Source organism: Cetorhinus maximus, chromosome 9 (genome assembly GCF_964194155.1).
Source record: "Cetorhinus maximus chromosome 9, sCetMax3.hap1.1, whole genome shotgun sequence".
Lineage (NCBI taxonomy): Eukaryota > Metazoa > Chordata > Chondrichthyes > Lamniformes > Cetorhinidae > Cetorhinus > Cetorhinus maximus.
In genome coordinates, this window is record NC_135887.1 from 26,986,010 (window position 1) to 27,009,119 (window position 23,110).

General features: G+C 46.1%; 2 protein-coding genes across 16 annotated transcripts in view; both read right to left on the reverse strand.

Annotated features, from left to right (window-relative positions):
* zswim7 (zinc finger, SWIM-type containing 7) overlaps window positions 1–10,152 on the reverse strand; it is a 48,945-nt gene extending 38,793 nt beyond the window's left edge. Inside the window, exons 1-2 of one of the 2 annotated variants that reach the window (XM_078548379.1) lie at window positions 10,039–10,152; window positions 135–238 (exon numbers count right to left, since the gene is read on the reverse strand). In XM_078548379.1, the coding sequence (XP_078404505.1) occupies window positions 135–219 (85 nt within the window). In that variant the 5' untranslated portion in view covers window positions 220–238; window positions 10,039–10,152. The remainder of the gene's footprint in view (window positions 1–134; window positions 239–10,038) is intronic. The other variant, XM_078548380.1, reaches the window with a different exon arrangement.
* Window positions 10,153–11,047: 895 nt separating this feature from the next.
* The window catches only part of ncor1 (nuclear receptor corepressor 1), a 399,352-nt gene continuing 387,289 nt past the window's right edge, over window positions 11,048–23,110 (reverse strand). For 12 of the 14 annotated variants that reach the window (XM_078548371.1, XM_078548367.1, XM_078548369.1 and 9 more), the window contains 3 exons: window positions 20,927–20,947; window positions 18,188–18,409; window positions 11,048–12,732 (listed from right to left, as the gene is read on the reverse strand). In XM_078548371.1, the coding sequence (XP_078404497.1) occupies window positions 12,548–12,732; window positions 18,188–18,409; window positions 20,927–20,947 (428 nt within the window). In that variant the 3' untranslated portion in view covers window positions 11,048–12,547. The remainder of the gene's footprint in view (window positions 12,733–18,187; window positions 18,410–20,926; window positions 20,948–23,110) is intronic. The other 2 variants (XM_078548363.1, XM_078548365.1) reach the window with 2 other exon arrangements.

The window sequence follows — 23,110 nt, forward strand, 5'->3', positions numbered from 1 at the left end:
TACAATACTCAGGTAGAGACATTTATTGAGTGGTAATCATGACCTGAGCAACAGATGATATAGTAATGGAACCCCTTTGGTTTCTGCTTCCCCACATGATCTCCCGGGAACAGCCCAATTTTCCACTCACTCACATTGTGATAATTCCTGGTAAACCTGTTTCACTTTCTTCAGGAGCTCTTCTGCCACCACTGGCAAGGTGCCCAACGCTGATGACATCTCAATCCCCCAGTCTCTGCTGATGAAATTAGTAAATGTATTAATTATATTTAGAACATAAATAACACGAAACAAACATGTTGAGTAAAGAACACAAGAAATAGGAGCAGGAGATGACATGGCCCACTGAACCTGCTCCGCCATTCAATACTATCGTGGCTGCGCTTGAGCTCTCCCATCCTCCTGGAATTTTAACCTCCTGGAATTTTAACCTTTTGAGCTGGCAAACAGGACACACACCTGAAAGCAAACTTTCAATATGCAGGTCAGGCAGCAGAACTGGACTGTGATGTTAGCCTGAGGTATAAGTAGAGAATCCCCATCAGGTTTACCTGGGCAGAAATAGATCCCAGGAGGGGAGTGTATTTCTCCGGCTACATGTAATGGCCCACGTAGCACACTGTGATCGTACAGTGGTTAGTGCCCTGCATTGCGGCTGCAGCAACCTTGGTTTGAATCCGAGTCACAGCACTGCGGATGAGCAATGACACGACAATGGGCTTTAATTTACTGGGGAGGCAGTGGCGCAGTGGTGTTGTCACTGGACTAATAATCCAGAGATCCAGGGTAATGATCTCGGAACCCGGGTTCGAATCCCACTGTGGGAATTCAATAAAAATCTGGTTAAAGTCCAGTGTTGTAAAAACCAATCTGGTTCACTAATGCCCTTTAGGGAAGGAAATCTGCCATCCTTACCTCGTTTGGCCAACATCTGACTCCAGACCCAATGTGGTTGACTCTTAACTGCTTTCTGAAATGGCCTAGCAAGCCAACATATCAAACCGCTACAAAGCCTAAAAGGAATGAAACTGGACGGGCCACCCAGCATCAACTTAGGCACCGGAAATGACCATGGCAAACTCAGCCCTGTCGACCCTGCAAAGTCCCCCTTACTAACATTTGGGGGCTACTGAAAAAATTGGGAGAGCTGTCTCACAGACTAGTCAAGCAACAGCCTGACATAGTCATCCTCAAGGAATCATATCTTATAGATAATGTCCCAGACACCGCCTTCACCATCCCTGAGTATGTCCTATCCCACCGGCAGGACAGAACCAGCAGAGGTGGCATAACAGTGGTATACAGTCAGGAGGGAGTTGCCCTGGGAGTCCTCAACATCGACTGCGGACCCTGTGATGTCTCATGGCATCAGGTCAAATATGGGCAAGGAAACCTCCTGCTGATCATCAAATACCGCCCCCTCCCCCAACCCTCGGCTGATGAATCAGTACTCCTCCATGTTTAACACCACTTGTAGGAAGGGCACAGAATGTACTCTGGGTGGGGGACTTCAATGTCCATCACCAAGAGTGGCTCGGTAGCACCACCACAGATCGAACTGGCCGGGTCCTAAAGGACATAGCTGCTAGCCTGTGGCAGGTGGTGAGGGAACCAAGAGGGAAAAACATACTTGACCTCATCCTCACCAACCTGCCTGCAACAGATGCATCTGTCCATGTCAGTAGGAGTGACCACTGCACAGTCCCTGTGGAGAAAAAGTTCCATCTTCGCATTGAGGATACCCTCCATCTTGTTGTGTGGCACTACCACCGTGCTAAATAGGATAGATTTAGAACAAGTCTAGCAACTCAAGACTGGGCATCCATGAGGCACTGTAGGCCATCAGCAGCAGCAGAATTGTACTTGAATACAATCTGTAACCTCTTGGCCTGGCATATCCCCCACTCTACCATTACCATCAAGCCAGGGAATCAACCCTGGTTCAACGAAGAGTGCAGGAGGGAATGCCAGGAGCAGCACCAGGCATACCTAAGAATGAGGTGTCAATCTGGTGAAGCTATAACACAGGACTACTCACGTGCCAAACAGCATTAGCAGCAAGTGATAGACAGAGCTAAGTGACTCCACAACCAATGGATCAGAACTAAGCTCTGCAGTCCTGCCACATCCAGTTGTGAATAGGGTTGGACAATTCAACAACTCACTGGAGGAGGAGGAGGCTCCACAAATATCCCCATCCTCAATGATAGGGGAGCCCAGCACATCAGTGCAAAAGATAAGTCTGAAGCATTTGCAACAAACTTCAGCCAGAAGTACCGAGTTGATGATCCATCTCCAACCCTTTCAGAGGTCCCCAGCATCATAGATGCCAGTCTTCAGGCAATTTGATTCACTCCACGTGATATCAGGAAACATCTGAAGACACTGGATACTGCAAAAGCTATGGGCCCTGGCAATAGTGCTTAGACTTGTGCTCCAGAACTTGCGGGGCTCCTAGCCAAGATGTTCCAGTACAGCCACAACAATGGCATCTATCTGGCTATGTGGAAAATGGCCCAGGTATGTCCTATAAACAAAAAGCAGGACAAACCCAACCCAGCCAATTACCGCCCCATCAGTCTACTCTCAGTCATCAGTAAAGTGAAGGAAGGGGTCATCAACAGTGCTATCAAGTGGCACTTGCATAGAACTAACCTGCTCACTGAAGCTCAGTTTGGGTTCTACTTGGGCCACTCAGCTCCTGACCTCATTACAGCCTTGGTTCAAACATGGACAAAAGAGCTGAACTCCTGAGTTGAGGTGAGAGTTACTGCTCTTGACATCAAGGCAGCATTTGACCGAATGTGGCATCAAGGAGCCCCAGCAAAACTGGAGTCAATGGGAATCAGGGGGAACACTCTCCACTGGTTGGAGTCATACCTAGCACAAAGGAAGATGGTTGTGGTAGTTGGAGGCCAATCATCTCAGCTCCAGGACATCACTGCAGGAGTTCCTCAGGGTAGTGTCCTTGGCCAAACCATCTTCAACTGCTTCACCAATGACCTTCCTTCCATCATAAGATCAGAAGTGGGGATGTTCACTGATGACTGCACAATGTTCAGCACCATTCGCAACTCATCAGATATTGAAGCAGTCCATGTCCAAATGCAGCAAGACCTGGACAATATCCAGACTTGGGCTGACAAGTGGCAAGGAACATTCACACCACACAAATGCCAGGCAATGACCATCTCCAACAAGAGAGAATCTAACCATTTCCCCTTGACAATCAATGGCATTACCATCACTGAATCACCCACTATCAACATCCTGGGGGGTTACCATTGACCAGAAACTGAACTGGACCACCCATATAAATACTGTGGCCACAAGAGCAGGTCAGTGGCTAGGAATCCTGTGGTGAGCAGTGTGAAGGGCACAGTGGGTGCAAAATTCTTGAACTGCATTCAAGAGAACTTTTTTGAGCTAGCACATAAACCCGAGAGCAGGTGCAATTCTAGATTTAGTCTTAGGAAATGAAGGTGGGCAAGTGGATGAAGTAGCAGTGGGGGACCATTTTGGAGATAGTGACCATAATACAGTTAGATTTAGCATCATTATGGAAAAGGACAAAGATAGGACAGAAGTGAAAGTTCTAAATTGGAGAAAGACAAATTTTATGAAGCTCAGCAGTGAGCTGGCAAGAGTGGACTGGATACAGCTATTAGAAGGAAAAACTGTGTCAAATCAGTGGGAGACATTCAAAGGTGAGATTCTACGGGCACAGTGTAGACATGTCCCCACAAAGAAAAAGGGCGGTACTGCTAAACCTAGCCCTGGTTATCGAGAAGTACACAGGGCAAGATAAAGCAGGAAAAGAAAGTTTATGGCGGTCACAAAAGACAATACTGTAGAAAGCTTAGAGGAGTATAGAATGTGCAGGGGTGAAGTAAAATTGGAAATTAGGAAAGCAAAGAGAGGATATGAAAAAATATCGGCAGGTAAAATCAAAGAAAACCCAAAGATGTTTTACCTGTGCATTAAGAGCAAGAGAATAACTAAGGAAAGGGTAGGGCCTCAGAGGTGTACATGGTAACTTGTGCATTGATGCTGAAGATGTGGGCAGGGTTCTCAATGAGTACTAAGGAGAGGATGACGCAGACATTCTAGTTAATGTGGAGGAGTGTGAAACATTAGATACAATAAGTATAGTGAGAGAGGATGTACTGGGGCGACTGACATCCTTGAAGGTGGATAAATCACCAGGACTGGGTGGATTGTATCCCAGGCTGTTGAAGGAAGCCAGGGAGGAAATAGCGGATGCTCTGAGGATCATTTTCTAATCCTCACTAGATATAGACGAGATATCAGAGGATTGGAGGTCTGCAAAAGTTGTACCATTATTTAAAAAAGGTGCAAGGGATAGACCAGAAAATTATGGACCAATCCGTCCAACTTCAAAGGAGCATCCTCCACTATTTCCGCCAACTCCAGCATGATGCCACTACCAAACATCTTCCCCTCACCCCCCACTGTCAGCATTCCGTAGAGACCATTCCCTCTGAGACACCCTGGTCCACTCCTCCATCACCCCCAATACCTCAACCCCTTCCCACGGCACCTTCCCATGTAATCGCAGAAGGTGCAACACCTGCATCTCTACCTCCTCCCTCCTCACAGTCCAAGGGCCCAAACACTCCTTTCAGGTGAAGCAGTGCTTCACTTGCACCCTCCTTCAATTTGGTCTGCTGCATTTGCATACGGTCTCCTCTATATTGGGGAGATCAAACGCAGACTGGGTGACCGCTTTGCGGAACATCTTCGGTCTGTCCGCAAGCATGACCCAGACCTTCCTGTCGCTTGCCATTTCAACACCCCATCCTGCTTTCATGCCCACATGTCCGTCCTTGGCCTGCTGCAATGTTCCAGTGAAGCCCAACGCAAACTGGAGGAACAGCACCTCATCTTCCGATTAGGCACTTTACAGCCTTCCGGACTTAACATTGGGTTCAACAACTTCAGACAATGAACTCTCTCCTCTATCTTCACCCCTTTTTTATTCCCTTCCTAAAATTTATTTTTATGTTCTATCTACTAACTTTTATTTTTATTCATTATTTTATCCCCTTTTTACCCCATTTTCTATCCTTTTCCCCCAGCCACTGCCGCCTACCCCCACCTCACCCCCAAATGGGCCACCTGTTACTTGTTCCATGTTGTTCTTTCTCAGAGTGCTGACCCTTGTTCTGCTATTAACACATTCTGCTTTCTTACCATTATGCCACTATCAGCACCTTCTTTAGCCCTTATCACTACCCATTAGCAGTCCCTTTGTCTTTTTGTCCATGACATCTTTGACAATCTCTCCTTAGACCCCACCTATCACTGGCCTTCTATCCAGCTTCACCTGCTCCAACCTCCCTTAAACAGCATAAATTTCATCACATTTCTGTTTCTCTTTAGCTCTGAAGAAGGGTCATATGGACTCGAAACATTAACTCTGTTTCTCTCTCTACAGATGCTGTCAGACCTGCTGAGCTTTTCAAGCATTTTCTGTTTTATTTTATCTAAAAGGTACTTGGATCTGCATCTGAAGCACTGTAACCTGCAAGGCTATGGACCAGGTGCTGGAAAGTGGGATTAAAATGAGTGGCTAGATTCTTATTCATCTTTTTCTGGCCGGCGCATACATGATGGGCTGAAAGGCCTCTTTCTGTGCTATAACTTTTCTATGCTTCTATGGCGTAACTCACCTCCTGACTCCCCGAAGCCTGTCCACCATCTACAAGGAACAAGTCGGGAGTTTGATGGAATACTCCCCACTTGCTTGGATGAGTGCAGCTCCCACGACACTCAAGAAGCTTGACACCATCCAGGGCAAAGTGCCCGCTTGATTGACACCACATCCACAAATATTCACTCCCCCCACCACCGATACACAGCAGCAGCAGTGTATACCATCTACAAGGTGCATTGCAGGAACTCACCAAGGCTCCTTGGGTAGCACCTTCCAAACCCATGACCACTATCATCTAGAAGGACAAGGGGAGCAGATAGATGGGAACACCACCACCTGGAAGTTCTTCGCCAAGCCACTCACCATCCTGGCTTGGAAATTTTTTGCCGTTCCTTCACTGTCGCTGAGTCAAAATCCTGTGAGTGTACCTGCACCATATTTTTTTATTCATTCAAAGATGTGGGCTTCGCTGGCTGGGCCAGCATTCACTGCCCATCCCTAGTTGCCCTTGAGAAGGGACTGCAGCAGTTCGAGTAGGCAGCTCACCTCCACCTTCTCCAGGGCAATTAGGGATGGGCAATAAATGCTGGCCCAGCCAGCGACGCCAAATCTGGTGAATGAAAAAAAAAACAGCCTCAGTCCCGCTCACATCTCCCACCAGGAACTAAACTCTGAGCTCAGCCCTCAGTTGCTTGCTCCTGTGTTTGCCAACATCCATTCCCAGCAGGATTGCTGAGCTAACATGAAAAATCAGGTTGCTAAAGGAAATGGGAGTGGAGATAGCAGAAGGGTTTGCCACAATCTTCCAATCTTCACTAGATACAGGGGAGGTGCCAGAGGATTAGAGAGTGACAAATGTGACATTCTTGTTCAAGAAAGGGTTTAGGGGGATTCCTAGTGACTACAGGTTGGTTAGTTTAACATCAGTTATGGGCAACGTTTTAAAAAGAATAATCGGGGAAAAAAATAACCGGTACTTTGAGAGTTTGAGTTAAGTAAGGGCAGTCAGCACAGATTTGTAAAAGGCAGATTGTGCTTGACTAATCTAATTGAATTTTTTGTTGAAGCAACACAGAAGGTCGATGAAGGGAATGCAGTGGATACTGTCTATATGGATTTTAAGTAAGTGTTTGAGAAATAAAAGGTTGGTTAAGAAAACTGAGGCTCGTGGAATAGAAGGGTCAGTGTCCAATTGGATAAAAAATTGACTTAAGGACAGAAAACAGGGAATCGTGGTAAATAGTTATTTTTCAGACTGGAGGAGTGGTGTTTCCCAAGGATCAGCCCAGGAACACGGCTTTTTTTGATATATATATTATTACTTAGATATTGGAATATAGAGTAAAATATCAAAATTTGCTGATGATATCAAACTTGGAGGTGTAGCAGATAGTGACAATGATACAAATCAACTACAACAGAACATAGATAGGCTAGCAGAATGGGCAGATGAAATTTAATACAGAGAAGTGTGAGGTGATGAATTTGGAGGGAAAGATCGAGAGAGGCAATATAGACTTAATGACACAGTTCTAAAGAGTGTGCAGGAATAGATGGGCCTGGGGGCTGGCTGTTATAGTCCCCATGGAGACCAATAACTTTTAAAAAGCGATGAATTTCCCAATGACTGACGAAAAGAGCCTAAGGACAAGATTTAACTTTTTATGACTTTTACTGTAACAAACTAAAATCAACACTGATCAAACATTGGCAACTAATAAATCAAAGTAAAGTTACTTTCACGTGAATTAACACAACTGAAATATGCTTCATGAAACCCTTTTACTCTACACCATGCTTCTGGCAGATATGTAGCATTAAAGGAACAGCTCCAAAGTCATGGGCAGTTCTCCAACAAAGGTTCACTTCTCCCTATGTCAGGTCAAAACTTCCAGTGTCCTTTGACAAACGTTCTACTCCGCCCGAGTATTTCCAAATATGATCATCACCAGCAAGACACACCTTGATGACTCTCTTGTTCCTTAAATCTTCAAGAGCCCTGTATGCTCTGGTCCTTTTCTTCTGAACAGAAACCAAACTCTTAAAAAACATCCTGTTTAGTCGTTAACACAAAACAGTACCTCCCGCTAGTCCACAGCATTCGTGAAAGGGTGCATGTGCATAGATCTTTGAAGGTGGTAGGACATATGAATATACAAAATAGCAGGAGTAGGCACTCAGCCCCTCAAGCCTGCTCCACTATTCAATAAGATCATGGCTGATCAGATTGTAACCTCAACTCCACATTCCCACCTACCCTCGATAATCTTTCACCCCCTTGCTTATCAAAAATCTATCTACCTTTGCCTTAAAAATATTCAAAGACTCTGCTTCCACTGCCTTTTGAGGGAGTTCAAAGAATCAAGACTGATAGAAAAAAGTTCTCATCTCTGTCCACTTATTTTTAAACAGTGACCCCTAGTTCTAGATTCACCCACAAGAGAAAACATCCTCTTTACATCCACCCTGTCGAAACCCCTCAGGATCTCAAAGGTTTCAATCAAGTCACCTCTTACTCTTCTAAGCTCCAGTGGATACAAGCCTAACCTGTCCAACCTTTCCTGATAAAACAACCCAACCATTCCTGGTATTAGTCTGGTAAACCTTCTCTGAACTGTTTCTAACGCATTTACATCCTTCCTTAAATAAGGAGACCAATACTCTACACAGTACTTCAAATGTGGCCTCACCAATGCCCTGTACAACTGAAGCATAACCTGCCTAATTTTATATTCAATTCCCCTGGCAATAAATAATAATATTCTATTAGCTTTCCAAATGCTGTACCTGCATACCAGCCTTTTGCGGTTCATGCACTAGGACTCCTAGATCCCTCTGCATCTCAGAACTCTGCAATCTCTCACCATTTAGATAACATTTCTTTTTTATTCTTCCTACCAAAATGAACAATTTCGCATTTGCCCACATTATACTCCATTTGCCAGATCTTTGCCCACTCACTTAACTTATGTTATTTTGTAGCCTCCTTCTGTCCTCTTCACAACTTACTTTTCTATTTATCTTTGTGTCACCAGGAAATTTAGCAACCATACCTTCAGTCCCTTCATCTAAGTCATTGATATAAACTGTAATAAGTTGAGGCCCCAATACTGATCCTATGGTACAACACTTGTTACATCCTGTGAACCAGAAAAAGATCCATTTATGTCTACTCTCTGTTTCATGTTAGCCAGCCAAGATTGAGAGTGGTTAGCAAACCATATCGGATCTCGAGCTTCATAAATAGAGATATTGAGTACAAAAGCATGGAAGTTATGCTGAAACTTTATAAAGCTCTGGTTAGGCTACAACTAGAGTATTGCAGCCAGTTCAGATCACCACACTTATGGAAGGATGTGAGGGTCCTGGGGAGGGTGCAGAAGGGATTAACCAAAATAGTTCCAGGGACAGGGCATTTTTAGTTTCAAGGTTAGGTTGAAGAAGCTGGGGTTGTTCTCCTTGCAGCAAAGGACATTCAGGGTAGATTTGTATGAGATTATGACGGGTTTTTATAAGATAGACAGAAGTTCTGGTTAGCTCATGGTACAAAGACGAGGAAACACAGGTTTAAGGTTTTAAGCAAGAGATGCACGAGAGATGTGAAGAAGAACTTTTTAATACAGTAAATGGTAATGACCTGGAACTCACTGGAAATGAGGTCAGCAGGAGTGCAAACAATCAGTGATTTTTAAATGGGAACTGGATAGGCTCTTCAGGGATATAAGCTTGCAGGGTTACAAGGATGGGGGGGGGGGGCATGGGACTGACTGGATTGCTCTTCAGAAAGCCAGCAGGGACTCGATGGGACGAAAGGTCTCTTTCTGTTCCGCAATGATTCTATGACCTCAAAATAACCAAAGACAACCCTGTTCAAGGCTACGGAATAGATCGTTTAGGACTGAGATGAGGAGAAATTTCTTCACTAAGAGGGTGGTGAACCTGTGGAATTCTCTACCACAGAGGCTGTGGAGGCCAAGTCACCGAATATATTTAAGAAGGAAATACATTTCTGGATTCTAAAGACATCAAGGGGTCTGGGGGAGAGAGCGGGAGTGTGACATTGAGATAGAGGATCAGCTATGATCATATTGATTGGCGGAGCAGGCTCGAAGGGCCGAATGGCCTGCGCCTGCTCCCAGTTTCTACCTTCACACTGACGGAGGGGCAGGACTGAGGGATTTATATTGGGATTAATCTGAGGTTTTAGCGGCAGCCACGAATCTCAGGCAGATGAACTGAATAATTTTGAGCTGCTTTCGGAGCGGGAGGAAGATCAGCGCTGAAATTCCCCGCCCGGAAAATTAGTTGAAAAGGTCGAATTGAATTTCACTTTCGTTAATCTTAGAATTTCGCTGCTTCACCTCAACTCTTCGTTTTAATATTTGATGAGCCGAGTCTCCCGCCACCGCCAGACCCCGAACTCCAGTCTGAGGCTCCAGCCTGATATAGGCCGCGCGCGGCATTCTGGGACTTGCAGTGTATTACCGGAAATAAGACTACATCTCCCAGCAAGCCCTGCGGCAGCATCACAAGCCCCACCCCCACATTGCTCCATTGAAGCAGCTCCCAACTGCCCCTCCCCACTCCAACTACTCCCTTGCCTGCCCCTCTCCAACTACCCCCTGCCTGGTCCTCTCCCCACCCCAACTGCCCCTGTCCAAGCCTCCCCTCCCCAACCAACCCTACTCCAACTACCCCCCTGCCTGCCTCTCTCCCCACTCCAACTACCCCCCCAGCCTGCCTCTCTCCCCACTCCAACTACCCCCCCTGCCTGCCTCTCTCCCCACTCCAACTACCCCCCCAGCCTGCCCCTCTCCCCACTCCAACTACCCCCTAGCCTGCCCCTCCCCACTCCAACTACTCCCCTGCCTGCCCCTCTCCAACTGCCCCCTGCCTGCCCCTCCCCCACCCTAACTGCCCCTCTCCCCACCCCAACTACTCCTCTCCCCACCCCAACTACCCCTGCCCAAGCCTCCCCTCCCCAACCAACCCTACTCCAACTACCCCCCTGCCTGCATCCCTCCCCACTCCAACTACCCCCCCGCCTGCATCCCTCCCCACTCCAACTACCCCCCTGCTTGCACCCCTCCCCACTTCAACTGCCCCCCAACTGCACCCCTCCCCACTCCAACTGCCCTCCCTCCCCATCCCAACTTCTCACTCAACCACGATTCTGGCTACTTCCCGATCTTGTCTTCTTTCCTGCTCTCTCCCCCAACACTGCCCTCCAACCCTGCTATTGCCCACTCCCTCATACTAGCCCCTTTCTCTGTGACTGAGTTAGTTCCTATGCTGCCTTGTTGCGGAATAATGTAATAAATTTACAAATCATGAAAGTCATTTTGAAACGAGCAAAGTGAAAGGAATCCATTTAAAAGACTGAAATCAGATGCCATTTTTATTTTAGGACAATAAACATTTACATGAACGTGTTCTGGTTCTGGAATGGCGAGCTATTTTAAAAGGTAGAGGTTAGCCCGGAGTGGCTATTTGGCAGGAAGGGACTGCAGTTACAATAGACACAGTGCAACATGAAAATAAGAAATCTATCTCAGGCCGGTGTCATGCTTCGAGTGCTGTCTGTAGGCCCAAACAAAGGAAAATAATGTGATGTGATTCCAGTCCAAGAAATCATTTGTGGAGCTGCCTCAACTTCTACTGTGTAACATTCAGTATTAAAAGAATTTACAAGGTATCTTGTCGAAATCAGAGAAAAAAATACATGCATTTCAAAAGCTGCACACCCAGCACTCAAAGGGTTAAAGCTGAAGTTAGCAAATTTACTCCACTGGGACCAGTAATCTGCAGCCAGGCAGGGCAACGATCTCAGTAATGTTTGGAACTAGTTATGCAAAGTCTAGGATTTTTCCCAATTCCTGCATATATTTTACTGGGCTATCTGTGGTGACATTCCCATGGAGTTCTGCAGTTTTTGTGGAACACATTCCCAAAGTGTAGCAATCCCACAATGTTCTGCGATTACAGCAAAAGCCCAGAGACCACAGACTCCTGCAGGCTGTCGGTGTTATTAGAGTGCATGACAGAAGAACACCAGTGACAGAACTTTGTCATTCTCCACTTTGGATATCCACCTTCATTCCTACCATTAAACCTCCTCAGGAATGAGACAGCCCTTTTCCCACCTACTCGCAAGATAAACAAATTAACTTCTGGATGCAACATTAAGACCTGCTTACATTTCTCAGACTTTAAAACAGTATTCTGTTTTGCGGGAGAGGTGATTGAAATAATTAAGGGAAAAGCATGAGGTGGAGGTAAAAGATATTCCCTTTGGGCGAGTATTGTGCACAGTAACAGGGTTAGGCCCCTTCCTGAGCCCACATACACCAGGTTATATACTCCCTTCAATTCTTTTTGTTTTACACTGAATCATAATACATCCATGCATTAATATCTTAGCAGTGCTGCTAAATAATTAAAGACAAAATGGAACTTAATTTACAACGGATATGGAATACCAGTCACTTGGGCTCACCTCACTGGTGGGAAATTCCTGCTTTTGCAGCAGTCAATTCCCCATTTCAGGATCTTTTAAAATGTAAGATTGGTAGCATGATACAATGAGACAGTACTCTATATTACACAAGAATGATTTAAAGACAGTTTTTTAAACAAACAAATGGAGAGCAGAAAATGTCTTTCATTGTGAATTCTACATGAGCGCCTGTGATCGCCATTTCTTCTCCACCCGGCATCTGCTCATCTGAGGACTGAACACTGCTTTGCATTTGCCTGTGTGAACAAACCCTCCTTTACTTCATCACTCGGTGAGCCGGGCTCGAGGAGAGTCTCTCGTCTGTGGTCTGCAGGCCTGAAACAACTACTAAAACCGCAGCCAGGGCACTGTACTCAGTCATCACTGTCTGATAATGTCTCATACTGGGAGGAGAGCAAGGGAGCTGGCTCGCGCTCCCACGTCCTGGCTGGTGGATGTGAGCTGGCTTGACCCATGGTTGGCGGTGCGCAGGCGATGGATGTCGGTGCTACGCTCATCATGCGCATTGTGAATGGGTTATAAGGAAACGCAGTTGAGCCTGTGCAACAAGACATGAAGCAGTTAATTCATGTTGTTTACTTTGAGATATTTTTAAGTTGTGCTGTTCATAGACTGAAAACAGAATGTGAATGCACCACACAATAACTTCTACAATGTTTTACAATGAATCATAACACACCTATGCTTTAATAACTTAACTTTCTCTTATAAAGCATGACCCAAAGTGATTCACAGAGAAATAACTAGATGAATGCACACTGAGCCAAGATGGACAGGTTTGAGAGTACTAAGATTCACTCAGGGCAAGATTGCATGTAGTTTGGTTCAGTCTGAGGGAGGGGGTTGGAATCAGTGGAAAGCAAGTTAAGTTTATGATGGGCACTGAAAACGATCACTTCAGCTACCCACAAGAGGAAACTGTCACTCAAACAAGACTTGATATTGATTTTGGACTGACATAGAAATGAGACAGGTGGAGGAGAGACACGGCTGAATGTCTTCAGCACACATGTGGAAGCAGATCCTGTTCTTAAATGGCAGTATATGGATGAGGGAGAGTAGATGATGTTATTGTTGGGGATCGGCTTAAACATGTAAGAAAGAAAACAGACAAGGGCAGTCCCAGAGCTGGGCTATGCAACATTCAGCTAATTTATCAAAAATCCATTGACCAGGGAACATGGAAGAAACAAAAGAAATGAATGGTGTGACAAAAAGGTCAAATATGGCCTTTCTCAGAGAGAAAACAAACAGGGTGATTTGCCCTGATATGAACCTTGATATCAACAACTTGTATCTGTATAGTGCCTTTAACATTGTAAAATGTCCTAAGCTATTTCACATGATTATCAAGCCACATTAGGAGATATCAGGGCGGGTGACCAAAAGCTCGTCATAGAGGTAGGTTTTAAGGCGCATCTTAAAGGAGAAGAGAACGAGAAAGACAAAGAGGTTTAGGGAGGAAACTCCAGAGCTTAGGGTCCAGGCAGCTGAAGGTAGGGACAGCAATGGTGGAGTGATTAAAATTGAGGATGTTCAATTAGAGGAATGCAGAGATCTCAGAAGATATAGGGCTGGAGGAAATTACAGAGACAGAGAGGGACAAGGCTGTGGAGAGATTTGAAACTAAGGATGAGCTTAGCTGGAAGTCAATATAGGTCAGTGAGCACAGGGGTGATGGGTGAACGCAACACGGTACAAGTTAGGACATGGGCAGAATTTTGGATGATCTCAAGTTTATGGAAGGTAGAATGTGGAAGGCCAGCATTGGAATGGTCAAGTCTAGAGGTAACAAAAGCATGGATGAGGGCTTCATTGCAGACAAGCTGAGACAGACGATGTCATGGGGTAGAAATGGGCAGTCTTAGTGATAGCATGGATTTCTGGTTGGAAGTTCATCTCGGAGTCAAATATGACATCAAGGTTGTGGGCAGTCTGATTCAGCTTCAGTTACCAGGGAGCGGAATGGAGTCAGTGGCTAGAGAGTGGTGTTTGTGGTGGGAACTGAAGACAATGGGGCTTTGGGGTTCTTAATATTTAGTTGAAGGAAATTTCTGCTCATCCAGCACTGGGTGTCAGACAAGTAGGAACAGTGTGGAGGGGTCAAGGTACAACCAGGTATTGTCAGTGGCATGTGAAAACTGACATAAAAACTAAAAATGCTGGAAATATTCAGCAGATCTGGTGGCATCCATGGAGAGAGAAAAAGTTAAAGTCAATGACCAAAGGTCATGACCTGAAATGTTAACTGTTTCTCCCACCAAAAATGGTTCCAAACCTTCTGAGTACAGTATTTCCAGCATTTTCTGTTTTAATGCCACAGTTCCAGAAGCAGTATTTTGCTTCTGGAAACTGACGCTGTGTTTTCTTATGAGATAACTGATGGGCAGCACGTAGATTTTAAAAAAAATTGTTTTTGGGATGTGGGCATCACTGGCTGGGCCAGCATTTATTGCCCATCCTTCATTGCCCTTGAAGGTGGTGGTGAGCTGCCTTCTTGAACCGCTGCAGTCCATGTGGTGTAGGTACACCCACAGTGCTGTCAGGGAGGGAGTTCCTGGGTTTTGACCCAGTGACAGTGAAGGAGCAGCAATATATTTCCAAGTCAGGATGATGTGCAGCTTGAAGCGGAACTTGCAGGTGAAGGCATTCCCAGGCGACTGCCGCCCTTGTCCTCCTAGGTGGCAGAGGTTGTGGATTTGGAAGATGCTGCCAAAAGGGGCCTCTTCGAGTTGTTGCAGTGCATCTTGTAGATGGTACACACTGCTGATACTGTATGCTGGTAGTGGAGGGAGTAAATATTTAAGGTGCTGGATGGGGTGCCTATCAAGCAGGCTGCTTTGTCCTGGATGGTGTCAAACTTAAACCTTCTGTGTTGTAGGAGCTGCACTGATCCAGGCAAGTGGAGAGTATTCCATCACTCTCCTGACTTGTGCCTTGTAGATGGTGGACAGGCTTTGGGGAGTCAGGAGGTGAGTTACTTGCTGCAGAATTCCCAGCTTCTGAGCTGCTCTTGTAGCCACAGTATTTATATGGCTGGTCAAGTTAGGTTTCATGTCATTGGTTACCCCTAGCATGTTGATGGTGGGGGATTCAGTGATGGTAATGCTGTTGAATGTCAAGGGGAGGTTGATCAGATTCTCTCTTGCTGGAAATGGCCATTGCCTGGCACTTATGTGGCGCGAATGTTACTTGCCATTTATCAGCCCTAGCCAGGATGTTATGCAGGTCTTACTGCATGTGGGCATTTTAAAACTTTTTTTATGGGATGTGAGCATCACTGGCTAGGCCAGCATTTACTGCCCTCCCCTAATTACCCTTGAGGAGGTGGTGGTGAGCTGCCTTCTTAAACCGCTGCTGTCCATATGACAGTGAAGGAACAGTGATATATTTCCAAGTTAGGATGGTGTGTAGCTTGGCGGGGAATTTCCCGGTGATGGTGTTCTCAGCTATCTGCTGCCCTTAGCTTTCTAGATGGTAATGGTTTGGAAGGTGCTGCCAAAGGAGCCCTGGTGAGTTGCTGCAGTACATTTTGTAGATGGTACACATTGCTGCCACCGTGCATCCGTGGTGGAGGGAGTGAATGTTTAAAGTGGTGGACGGGGTGTTGATCAAGCGGGCTGCTTTGTCCTGGATGGTGTCAAGCTTCTTGAGTGTTGTGGGAGCTGCACTCATCCAGGCAACTGGGGAGTATTCCATCACAATCTTGACTTGTGCCTTGTAGATGGTGGACAGGCTTTGGACAGTCAGGAGGTAAGTTACTTGCCAGAGAATTCCCAGCCTCTGACCTGCTCTTGTAGCTACAGTAGTTCAGTTTCTGGTCAATGGAAACCTCAAGGATGTTGATGGTGGGGAATTCAGTGATGGTAATGCTATTGAATGTCAAAGGGTGATGATATGAATCTCTCTTGTTGGAGATGATCATTGTCTGGCACTTGTGTGGCATGAATGTTATTTGCCACTGATCAGCCCAAGCCGAATGTTGTTCAGGTCTTGCTGCATATGGATATGGACTGCTTTAGTATCTGAGGAGTCGCGAATAGTGCTGAAAATTGTTCAATCATTAGCAAACATCCCCACTTCTTATGATGGAGGAAAGGTCATTGATGAAGCAGCTGAAGATGGTTGGGCCTATGGCACTATCCTGAGGAACACCTGTAGCAATGTCTGGGACTGAGATGATTGACCTTCAACAACCACAACCACCTTCCTTAGTGCTAGGTATGACTTCAACAGTGGAGAGTTTTCCCCCTTCCCATTGACTCCAGTTTTGCTAGGGCTCCTTGATGCCACACTCGGTCAAATGCTGCTTTGATGTCAAGGGCAGTCACTCTCACCTCACCTCGAGTTCAGCTCCTTTGTCTATATTTGGACCAAAGTTGTAATGAGATAATGAGGCCAGGACTTGTGTGGCCCTGGCAGAAACCCAAGTGAGTGTGAGTGAGCAGGCTATTGCTGAGTAAATGCTGCTTGATAGTACTGTCATGACCCCTTTGCTGATGATTGAAAGTAGACTGATGGAGTGGTAATTGGCACAGTTGGATTTGTCCTGTTTTTTGTGGACAGGACATAACTGTGTAATTTTCCACATTGCTGGGTAGTTGCCAGTTTTGGAACTCTACTCAAAAAGCTTGGCTAGGGGTGCGTCTGATTCTGGAATACAAGTCTTCAGTACTATTGCCAGAATATTGTCAGGATCCATGGCCTTTGCTTTCAGCCGTTTCATGACATCATGTGGAGTGAATCAAATGGCTGAAGACTGGCATCTCCGAAGCTGGGGACCTCCGGAGAGGCTGAAATGGTTCATCGACTGAAGATGGTTGCAAATGCTTCAGCCTTATCTTTTGCATTGATGTGCTGGGCTCCCCCATCATTGAGGATGGGGATATTTTTGGAGCTTCCTCCCCTGATTATTTGTTTAATTGTCTACATAAACGAGAAATAGGAGAAACAGAAATTGAAGCTCAACTCGAGGTCAAATATCCTTTCACCTCACCAGAGGCAATGCTGAGGTGTACAACAGGAGCTGACCCTTGGTCCCTCTCAGCATCCCAATCCCAGAATGAAGCTCCCAGCTCCAATATTGAATCAGAAAAGCTTAACCAAGGACCTTTTTTTTATTCTACTTGCTGCTTCTGGGAACCAATTCCTTAACTAATGAATAAACTGTATTTGATCTGAGGATCTGTTTCCCTACCACTTAGGCTTCAAGGGACATACAGTTCCACTTTCTCACTAGCATAGCACACTGTGAATGACATAGTCAGACACTATATTATCGTTGTTTCCTTACAGATTTCAATGAAGTTTCAATAAGTTACCATTTAATTGGTCCTCTAATTTCTTGTTGACAGCAGTTTTTTTTTTTACTTGTTTGATGTGAGTGACACTGACAGGGGCAGGGAGAGGGTCTGGAGTCATGTAGGTTTGGACAGGTGGAGCATGGACATTTTATGACAATCTATAGCTTTCATGGGCATTTTGCTGATGTCAGCTCACAAATAAGCAAATGTGTGGAATTCAATTTCACAATTTTGGGATTTGAATGCACGATCTCTGGCTTGAGAGTTCAATCCTGGAACAAATCGGCTACTGGACATTTGCTAAGTTTTACCTGGCCAGAAATGTTGGCAAACCTTGGAGGCAAAGTTGATGGAGGAGCTGACCTGAATAAATATATCGATCATTGATTAGGATGTTGGAAATTATCTGGTGACTTAAACCAAAGAATAAAGCACAAAGTGAATGCAGTGAATCCAAATCAACAGGATCCAGACTCTAGAATTAACTCCAGATTAAACTGAAAGAATGTTCATCTCGACCCACTCATTCCTGATGTGATCTGTAAAGCTGCTCTGCAAATCATCAATGCAGAACGCTGACTGTACAGAGTCAAATAGGCCATCTTCAGTAATCATAATACATGAGGCACTTGGTACTCCCTTAGCCCATCATACTAACCCTAACTCTATTCCTCACCCCATCACACTAACCTGATGGAGGTGATGGATTGGCCTCCTCATTCCGAGCATCACCAGACACGGGGATGGTTGTGCTCATGTTGCCCTGTGTTGCATTCACAGGATGGGGTAGAACCACTTGGTGATCTTCTCCTTTGTCGTCATATTTCCCCATTAAGGCTTTCCTGATAATATCCTCGAGGCCAAGGTTACTGGCTGGATCTGCAAAGGAATGACTCCGAGAACTGACTGAACCTGGGAGATGGGAGGAGATAATTGGGGGGAAAGATACAGAGAAAGAGAAAGAGAACCAGTAAGGGGAAAAGAAGAGTGGTAAGGGAAAGGGTGGGGAAGTGTGGGGGGGAAGAGATGGTGAGGGAGGGAGAGGCACAGGCAGGCAGAGAGAATGGGAAAACCAAAAGTCAGCATTTATTTTGCAAGCTGCAAGCTCCAACTAGCAAGCAAGACAATGGCGGCACTAACCATCAAAGCAACAGCAATGAACAGACTCAACAACTTGAGTCCTTTTATACATGTTAAAGAGTAGAACTATGCAGTTAAAGAATTTAGCAAAGGAAGTGGCTGCTCCATATCTAGACCATATCGAGTGGATCTGACACCAAATGCTATTGCAGTTAGCCATTTTAAATGCACTAATGAATTACTAGAATGGCTTAACCATCACAGATTTTCTGGACAGACTGGACAAGGATGTCCACATTTTAAACTCCCCCAGCTCAAGGGCAATTAGGGATGGCAACAAATGCAGGTCTTGTCAGCGATGCCCACATCCCATGAAAGAATTAAATAAAATCTATATTGCCTTTCCCTGTCACTTCTGCCAAAAATGCATAACCTCACAGTTCTCTGTATTAAATGCCTTCTGCCATTTGTTGGCCCATTCCTGTTGCAGTCAATTGTGATCTTCCTCACTTTTTGTCACACCTCCAAGTTTGATATTATCAGGAAACTTTGAAATTTTACTCTGTGTTCCAATATCCAAGTCACCTAGAGAAATGCCACTGTCTACCAACCTCCAGTCTGAAAACCATTTGACACAACCATTTATCACATGGTCCATCTCCGACACTTCCCTTCTCTTCCTTGACCTCTCTGTCTCCATTTCTGGTGACAGACTGTCTACCAATAATCATTACAAGCCCACCGACACCACAGCTACCTTGACCACAGCTCCTTACACCCTGCTTCTTGTAAGGACTCCATCCTATTCTCTCAGTTCCTTCGCCCCCGTTGCATCTGTTCCGATGATGCTGACTTCCAAAATGGCGCTTATGACATGTCTTCCTTCATCCTTAACCGAGGGTTCCCCCCACTGTGGTTGACAGGGCCCTCAACTGTGTCTGACCCATCTTCCACGCCTCTGCCCTCACCCCTTTCCCTCCCTCCCAGAGCCATGATAGGGTCCCCATTGTCCTCACTTTTCACCCCACCATCCTCCGCATTCAACGGATCATCCTTCGCCATTACCGCCAATTCCAGCATGATGCCACCACCAAACACATCTTCCCCTCACCCCCCATCCCATCAGCATTCCGTAGGGACTATTCTCTCCGTGCCACCCTAGTTCACTCCTCCATCACCCCCAACTCCTCATCCACTTCCCACGGCACCTTCCCATGAAATCGCAGAAGGTGCAACACCTGTCCCTTCACCTCCTCACCATCCAAGGCCCCAAACACTCCTTTAAGGTGAAACAGTGCTTCAGTTACGCCTCCTTCAATTTGTTCTACTGTATTCGCTGCTCCCAATGCGGTCCCCTCTACATTAGGGAGACTAAAAACAGACTGGATGACCGTTTTGCAGAATGCCTTCGCTCAGTCCAAAAGCATGACCCAGACCTCCCTGTTGTTTGCCATTTTAACACACCATCTTGCTCCCATGCCACAAGTTTACCTCCAATTCCTTTAAAAGTAAAAGGTCTAGCGTTTCCATAGTTAATTAAGAGGATCAATGCGCTAGCATGGAATTACCTATATACTACTTACTACCGCTGGGGGAATGCAATCTTAAGAATATAAATCTGCAGAGAGTGCCATGTGATGTAATGATTGCCTGGACAGTGCTATTCGTTGTCCCTCAGTCATAGACAGCAATGCACAATATTCCCCGGTGCATACAAGATGGATATTCCCAAGGGGAATGAGGTAATATGACAGTAATCAGTTTCTAACACACCCTGCCACACAATTTACATCCCAACATCTCACCAGGAAATCTGTGATGCTTAAACACACCAGTCAGATACATGTTTTGATTAGTTTGAAAGACAGGGCTATTACTGTTTGCAGGTTGCATTGAACGACATGCTGCGCTCCCAACCCACAAACTGAAAGCAGAATAAATGAGCACAGCAACTGCGGCAAAGGAGGGCTGGTAAACGGTGTCTGGGGTGAGACCGGATGGCTACAGCAGAAACAAATTAGCCTCGAGTGGGTTAGCATTATCATCATGTGGCTTGAATCCACGGATAAGGGAGCAGACAGAACAACCCTCCAGTAACACAGATTCCCCCCACCCATTAACATTTTATTCCTCTTTTGTGGGAGATTAAGAGAATTTGTGAGCAACCTGTGTCTGGCCAATGGATTGCTATCCAAACTTGTTCAATTAGCCCCACGCTCTGGGCAAGATTACAGAGTGAAAAGTGGGGTCAATTATCCCTCTATCTAGCAGTGAAACTAGTTCAGGAAGTACAATTATGATCAGGTTTATCTGAAACTTGTGGCTAGATTGTTAAATAAGATGACGCACCTTTTTTGTACGAAACCACACCTGGGGCAAAAGGAAAAAAGATAATTGGGTTTTAGCAGCTGAACTTTTTAAAATTATTTTTTATTTTACAAGATGCACCCACAAAGCTTTGATCTGATGGTATAAAATCAGTACATTTTTACAAATCAATAAATAGCAATCTTCCCAGGCAAACAAAGTTAGCTATACAAGGAGATGGTTACACACTACAAACACACACAAACACCACAGTCAGACAGACATTCAGGCAGACAAACACACACATACGAAACCCCTACAGACAGATACGCACACAACACCCACAGACAGACACACAAACAGTCCTACAGACAGTCAGAAACACAGCCCTACAGGCAGACACACACACTGCTGCAGACAGACACAAACACACCTGCAGACAGACACAAACACACACATTCAGACAGACACACACATAAACAGGCCTACAGACAGACAGACACACACCCCTACAGACACACGCCGCCACAGACAGACAGATACACATAGGCCCTACACACAAACACACCTATAGACACACTCTCACAACCCTGCAGACACACACCCTTACAGACTGACACACACAAACACCCCCTACAGACAGACATACACAAACACCCCCTACAGACAGACACAGCCCTAAAGACAGAGACACAAAACCCCCCTATAGAGAGACATACCCAACCCCTTCAGACACAAACCTACGCCTACAGATAAGACACACACACCCCTACAGAGACACACACACACACACCCCTACAGACAGACACACACATCCCTCAGACAGACACACACACATACCCCTACAGACACACATACACACCCCTACAGACAGAAATACACACCCCTACAGACACACACACCCCAACAGACAGACATACACACACCCAAACAGACAAACACCCCCCTAGACAGACAGACAGACAGAAGCCCCTACAGACAGAAACCTGCCCCTACAGACAGACACACCCTTACAGACATACATACACCTCTAGATATACACACACCCCTACAGACAAACACACACCTCTACAGACAAACATGCCCCTACAGACAGAAAACCCCCCCAAACAGAACCCCCAACAGACAGACACACCTCCTACCAGACAGATACACACAGTCCCCCTACAGACAGATACACCCACCCAAGACACAAACCACCCCTACAGACACACAGCCGTACAGGCACACACACTCCTACAGGCAGACACCCCTACAGACAGAAACACACACTTACAGAGATAGCGACACACACATACCTATGGACAGAGACACACACAGGCACACACCCTCTACAGGCAAGCAGACAGGCACACCTATAGACAGACTTTCACACACCACTACAGACAGAAAGACGCACGCCCCCTTACAGACAGAAATACAGCCCTATAGACAGACAAACACACCCCAACAGGCACACACACCTACAGACAGATACACACACACCCCTACAGGCTGACAAACAACCGCCCCAACAGGCAGACACATACACTCCGCAACAGGCAGACACACAGGAACCCCTAGACAGACAGACACATCCCATACAAACATAACCCTCCAGACAGACACAGACCCCTGCAGACAGACACACCCCCCTACAGTCAGACATATACAGAAACCACGGCTAACCGACACCCCCCCCCCCCCCCCACCTACAGATACGCAGACACACCCATGCTCCTACAGACACACATACACGCCGGCAGACTGACACACACCCCTACAGACACATCACAGACAGACACACACATGCTGCTACAGACAGAGGCCCTACAGACATACACACAGACACCCCTACAGAAAGACAGACACATAGACACCCCTGCAGAGGCGCACACACACAGCCCCAAGGATTCACACATGTCCCTACAGGCAAAGACACACAACTTACAGAGACACACACAGACCCCTAGAGGCAGACACGGCCCTACAGACAAGACAGACACATGCCCCGACAGACAGACACACGCCCCAACAGACAGACAGACACACGCCCCGACAGACAGACACATGCTGCTACAGACAGACAGAGGCCCTACGAACAGACATACACACAGACACCCCTACAGAGAGACAGACACACAGGCACCCCTACAGACACACACACACAGTTCTACAGACACACATGCACAGCCATACAGACACAGACACACAGCCCTACAAGCAGACACACACACTCCTACAGAC